The sequence below is a fragment of the Ciconia boyciana genome, chromosome 12, assembly GCF_034638445.1.
Source record: "Ciconia boyciana chromosome 12, ASM3463844v1, whole genome shotgun sequence".
Classification (NCBI taxonomy): Eukaryota; Metazoa; Chordata; class Aves; order Ciconiiformes; family Ciconiidae; genus Ciconia; species Ciconia boyciana.
In genome coordinates this window covers 24,924,179-24,930,178 of record NC_132945.1, presented here as the reverse complement: position 1 = coordinate 24,930,178, position 6,000 = coordinate 24,924,179, and the positions used below count along the sequence as shown (strand labels likewise).

The window sequence follows — 6,000 nt, the reverse complement described above, 5'->3', positions numbered from 1 at the left end:
CGATCCCTCGCACGCTCCACCTCCGGAGGAAAGGCACTTGAAGAGCAGCAGCCCATGAGGGACCTCCCCAGTAAGCAGCAACCAGCCGGGCTCAGGATGCCAAGCACCACCAAAGCCTCCCATCTCTGCTCAGTCCCATGGCCGGGGGCAATCCCACAGGGCCTCAAGCTTCTCTGGCATTGCTGGCCCCACAGAGAGCCCAGCTGGCTCTTCCCAGTCCCCTGCTCCTCCAGCATGTCCCTGGGAACGACATCGAGCAGCGTTTGTGCCAACACCTTCCTGGGGACAGAGCAGCCTGGAGGTTCTCCCACCGCTCCTCCTTGCCTTTCTGGCAGACGGCTCTGGCAGTTGCTCGGATTGCCAGGAGTCTCCCCAGATCAGCAGGCCCTTCCGGAGAGCAGAGCCTGGCCTTGCACTGACACGGCCCGGCTCCGCCCAGCCTTGAGGTGCTCCCCAGCCAGTCACACAGCCATTTGGTGAACGGTTTAATTACTACACTGAAAGGACCACTGCCGGCCCGAGCTGGAGTTCACCCGCTGCTCTGCTTGGCCGCCAGTCTCTTGTCTCTCTCCTCAGCAATGGTCAGGCGGATGCCCTTTCCACGGGGCAGGGAGATCCACGGCTTGTTGCCCTGCAGCAAGGGAGAAGCAGCCACTTCACATCATGAAACCCGGACGGGGCAGAGCTCTCCCTCTCAGGGGGAAAAGCAGCAGAAACCAGCCCCTGCCCATGCTGGGCCACGTACACATGGCTGTGGCATTGGCCCAGCAGAAGCCCCTTAGGAAGGTGCCGAAGGTGTACAGGCCCACATCTGCCTTTCAGTCACGCCAATGAAGAAGGCACTTCAGCCAAAACCGAAACACACCCCTTTCCAACCTGGACAAGAGAGCCCATCAGGGACGATGGCAAGAGAGCAGAGGCATTGAGGGGGAGGGCACTCTCAGTCAGGGCAGCTGCCCAGGTCACATCAAGACCTGAGCACTGCTCAGCTCCCAGCTCTCAGAAGGTTTAAAAAACCACAGGGCTGCTTCTAGAACATGTCCCCATTCTTCAATTTACGGATGCTTCCCCTTCCCAGAGCAGTCAGCCTGGAGCAGGCAGAACCACAGGGAGCAGAGCCAGAACTGATGCCAGCACTGGAGCTTCACTGTGTGGGAAGCCAGCGGCGTACCGAAGACATCAACGCCTCTTTGCTTCAGCCAGCAGCCCCCAACAACAGGAGACAAACCACCCGCCTTGTGTCCGCACAGGCTTACTTTGCCAATAACGAAGATGTTGGAGAGCCTGGTGGCGAAGCTATTGCCATTGGCATCCTTCACATGAACCACGTCAAATGACCCAGGGTGTCTCTCCCGGTTGGTGATCACACCAATACGTCCCAAGTTGGCACCGCCGGTCACCATGCACAGGTTGCCTGGGGTGAAGGAAGAGGAGTGTGACAAGAGCTGGCACAAGGTGAGATGGTGAAGCCCCTCCGCTTGGGCTCTTGGAGGAGCACCGCTGGAGAAGGGCAGAGACAGAACCGCACTGGCCCACAGAGCGGCCACCAGAGCACCTGGTGGCACCTTGAGGAGCCAAACAGCTCTCTGGCCCCAAGGCCCGTACCAAACATTCCCCACCACCTTCTCGGTTGTGTCAGCACCAAGGAGGCGTTCCCATACCATTTGTCCTGGCACGGCACATGGCTCTGCAACTGAAACCTTCTCCCACAGCAAAGAGCCAGGAATCTCCCTATGGCCGCCCAGAGCTTTCCGCTCCTGGCTCTGTGAGAGCCAGGCTCAAGCAACCTCTCCACCAGCTCGCTGCTTCTACCTGGTGCCTGCTTGCTCTCGGAATTGCTCTACACCAAATGCCTCCTGCTGCCGGCACATGGGAGGAATCCCTGCTCCAGCTCCAGGTGGAGATGCGCCAGGGAAACAACCCCTTTCCCAAGGCTGCCACCACTGCCTCTCTAGAGCAAAGATGTCCGGGATTTGTATTTAACTTCCACCCTGGTCTCCACAGTGGGGAAGAGTACAGTAGGGATGCAAGACCTACCTGTGTCAAACTTGATGAAATCTGTGATCTTGCCTGTCTCCAGGTCAATCTGGACCGTATCATTCACCTTGATGAGAGGGTCCGGATAGCGGATGGTGCGGGCATCATGGGTGACCAGATGAGGGATTCCTTTGGTGCCCACAAAGATCTTCCTCACCTTGCACAGCTTGTACTGCAAACAAAACCCAACAGTGCTCAGCTGAGGTGGCGAGCGGCACCATGGACCAGGTGACTCTTGTCCCCCAGAGAGCCGCCAGCCACAGCAGGCCTCAGACCCCAAGAAAACACCCAGACACTCCAGGGCTCGCGACAGCCCAGGCACCGACTTGCCCAGTTCACTGCCCCAGCAATGCCTCTCGTAGGGCTGCCACGTGGCTATGCTACAGCCCCACCAGAAAACAACTGCGCTTTGGGAACAGCTGCCCACCCCAGGCTTCGGCTTCCCCACAAACACTGGCTGCGTTTTCCCAGGAAAGTCTATGCCAGGGCAGTTTCCTCATTTTGCCCTGAAGCCCGTGGTCACACAGCAGAGGCCCAGGCTGCCTTTTGTCAGGACACGAGAGATCTGTATCCCTACTGCCTTTCATTTCCGACTCCTTCACAGCCACTTTGGGACTCACGGGTCAACACAGGAGCGGTAGCCAGAGGTAAAAGCATATCATGGGGGGAGCGAAGAGGCCCCAGACACACAGACTCACAGCTCAGGCACGCCAACGTGCTTGGGTTAAGGAAACATGTGCAGGAGTTGCTCCCTGACACCCAGGGCCAGAGAGCAGTTTTGTAAACACTTCCATAACAGACCCGGGAAGGAGTTCAAGGCTTTTGCACCACAGGCAGTACCATGTTTCTGATCACCATTAGCTTGCGGAGCCCTACACAAAGGCTCACCACACCACAGCAGAGCCACCCCCACCCCAAAGCTCCCTGTGAAGGTAACCCAGCCCATGCCAACAGCGGTCATGTCAAGCACCAGACAATGCACCTGCAGTCATCTGGGAGTTGCTCTCGTATCACCAAAAGACTTCCCCCCGCCAAAGGCTTTGTACCCCAAGCCTGAAGGCCCTGATCTTCTCAAGGGTGGCATGGACTCAGCTCTCAGGGAAGAGAACCAACAGCTCCCGTTCAGGAGATGCCGAAGAGGAAACACCGCCCCGACCAAACACAACTGGGCCCATGCTTACGCCAAGCTGAAGCCCCTCACCTTGGCCTCTTCAGCTGTGATGCGGTGAACAGCAAACCGGCCCTTGGTATCATACACCAAGCGGAAATGCTCGCCGGTCTTCTCGATGCTGATGACATCTGATTTCAGAGAGGGAAATAAAATAGCAGCTGTTATCAGCTACATTACCCAACTCTGTAACTCAGCAGGAAGCTCACGTTTAAAAAGAACTAGGGGCTGCTGAACAACGCTTCAGGTGTGAATGACGAGGTAGGCACTATCTCCTCTTGACCACAGACTCACATCTCTTACTGTGATACAGTGCAAATTAGCAAAAATAGCCAAAGGCTTTAGTCTGAACACCAATTTACGCATATGCAAGCAGGCAGTTATAGGCTACAGGTATCTGGCTTTGGTATTTATTGCGGTGCATGACTCCAAACTAAATAACAGATGCTTATATTACCTTTTCTTCAACTCCACTGGGAAAGCATCTTTTTCCCCCAAATCGTGCCAGCCTCACAAATAATCCCCCCCCCCCCCCCCCCCCCAGTGCAGCAGAGCTGCCTGAGGTACCTGCCCCAGCCCTCTCCGCTCACCCATGAAGCCTGCAGGGTAGGTGATGTCTGTGCGGACTTTGCCATCTATCTTGATGAACCTCTGCATGCAGATCTTCTTGACCTCATCTCCTGTCAGGGCATACTTCAGCCTGTTCCGCAGGAAGATGATGAGTGGAAGGCACTCCCTCAGCTTGTGAGGGCCTGTCGATGGACGGGGTGCCTGCAAACAGAAGCTTTCTGCCGGGTGCTCAAGCACAACAGCAGCATCGACTGTCCCCAGAGGAAGAATGCTACCACCCTGACAGCTCTCGCAGCAGCACCCGAGGACAGCTGCATGAGGCCTAACCACTAAACAGGCAGTGATAGGCTGCAGATATCTTTTCTTGGTATTCACAGCGCCCTTTCCCCAAGTCTTGCCAGCCTCACCAAACACTGCCCCCAACACAGTACAACCATCTACTGACCCACCCCAGTGAAGGAAAAACACCACAAGCAGGTCAAGAGAGCAGCCAACTATCCCACTGTCATATCCCTTGCCAACGGGGAAACACAAAAGCTGTTCGCAAAGCCCCTCAGAGAAAGCACCGCCTTCTCCCCTGCACTGCCCAACTGCCCCAGCTCACCGCCAGCCCCCGAGCAGCGCGCCTGAGCACCCCCTTGGTGAGACCGCGAAGCCGCCTGGGCCCGCAGAGAGCGGGAAAGGCCGCTGCCGCGGGCAGCCCGGCCCCGACCCCATCCCCAACCCCAACCCCAACCCCGGCTCCAGCCCGCACTCACGAAGACGCCCGTCAGCTTGTCCAGCATCCAGTGCTTCGGCGCAGCCACGCGCTTCAGGTGCTTCTTGGGGCCGCGGGCCTACGGGACGGGACGGGACGGGACGGGACGCGTTACGGGCCGCCGCCAGGCCCAGCCCCCCCAGCCCCCCCTCCCCGGACCCCCAGGCTCCCGCCTCAGCCCGGCCCTAGCGGCAGGCTCCCTCCCACGCCCCTCGCCGCGGCGGCAGCCCGCGGCGGGCGGTGGATGGCAGCGGATGGCGGCGCGGAGCAGCCGCGCCGAGCTCTCACCATGGCTGCGCTCCGCCGGGAAAGGGCCGCTGCTTCCGGTCCGCCGCTGATATCCGCGGGCGCGGCGGCCGCGCCGCGGGGCGCCCCCTGCCGGCCCGGAGGTCCAGCGCCGCCCGGTGCCAGGGCGGCAGGGTGCGCGTCCCCCCCGACGCGGGACAAGCTCGGCGCTCCCCGCGGTGCCCTGCTGACGTGCTGCCCACGGGAGGGGAGGGGGGAGGGTCTGGGCAGCCCCCAGCAGCGAGGTGGGGTGCCCCGTCCCCTCCCCGCTGCAAGCGGCCTCGACGGGGGCACCCCGCTGCCGGCAGCGGGCGGCTGTGTCCGTGCCGGGAGGGCACGGGGAGGCAGGGGGTCGCGGGGAGGGTGACCAGACCCCTGCCGGCCGTCGCCGGTGCCGTGGGACAGCCCCCCACGTTGTGCCCCTGCGGTTTGGGAGAGGGTGTCGGGGGTGGCGCATCCCCCCCTCCCTCTGGGGCGGGCCTCGGGGGGCTTCGGAGACTCCAGCTACCCCGGCTGCCTCGGGAGCCGAGCCGGGGGGGGGACACGCGTGCCGGGCCACCGCCCTCCCCTCGCCCACGGCCCCTCCCGGGGTGGAGCTGGGACCCCACGCAGCCCCCCGAACCCGACTCCGGGCCTGAGCGCCCGCTCCTGAAGGCAGCTCTGGGGCCAGCGGTCCCCGGCTGGGCGCCCCGGGGAGGCTGGCGTGTCCCCCCGGAGTACCGGGGTCCCCGGGGCACCCCCAGTCCCCCGCGCCCCGCCAGGCAGCCGAGCGGCCCCCGGCGCGTCTCCGCAGCATCGCTCCCGCAGCAGGGCGCGGGCGCGACCGGGGTCCCGTCCTCGGGGGTGACAGGCTGGGGACGCGGCGCAGGCGGCAGCCCTGGCGCCACCGTAAAGCCGGGAGGCGCAGCACGGGAGCTGCGGGGGGCAGATCCTCCCCCCACCCCGGGCCGCTTCCCACGGGGCCCCCGCGGAGACGGGCCCCCTTGCCCCCCCGCCAGCCCCAGCGCTGAGCTGGACAGGGAAGGGGGCACAGCCGGGGGACGACAGTCCTGCCAGACTTTATTCGACGGCAGCTTGAGACCTCCGCCCGCCTGGCCCCGCCGGGCGGCTCCGCGCTGGGGGCGGGCAGCGCGGCCCCGCCCCTTCTCCAGCCCCGAGGGCGGCCCCGGCCCAGCCGCGGCCG

General features: G+C 62.6%; 1 protein-coding gene across 1 annotated transcript; it reads right to left on the bottom strand.

Moving 5' to 3' along the window:
• Nucleotides 1–468: 468 nt before the first annotated feature.
• RPS4X (ribosomal protein S4 X-linked) lies at nt 469–4,945 on the bottom strand. Its single transcript, XM_072877100.1, has 7 exons — nt 4,821–4,945; nt 4,534–4,611; nt 3,796–3,976; nt 3,239–3,336; nt 2,038–2,209; nt 1,257–1,414; nt 469–631 (listed from the first exon to the last, which is right to left on the bottom strand). Exons 1-7 carry the CDS (start codon nt 4,821–4,823, stop codon nt 530–532), a joined length of 792 nt encoding a protein of 263 aa, XP_072733201.1. The 5' UTR covers nt 4,824–4,945; the 3' UTR covers nt 469–529.
• Between the last annotated feature and the right edge of the window lie 1,055 nt (nt 4,946–6,000).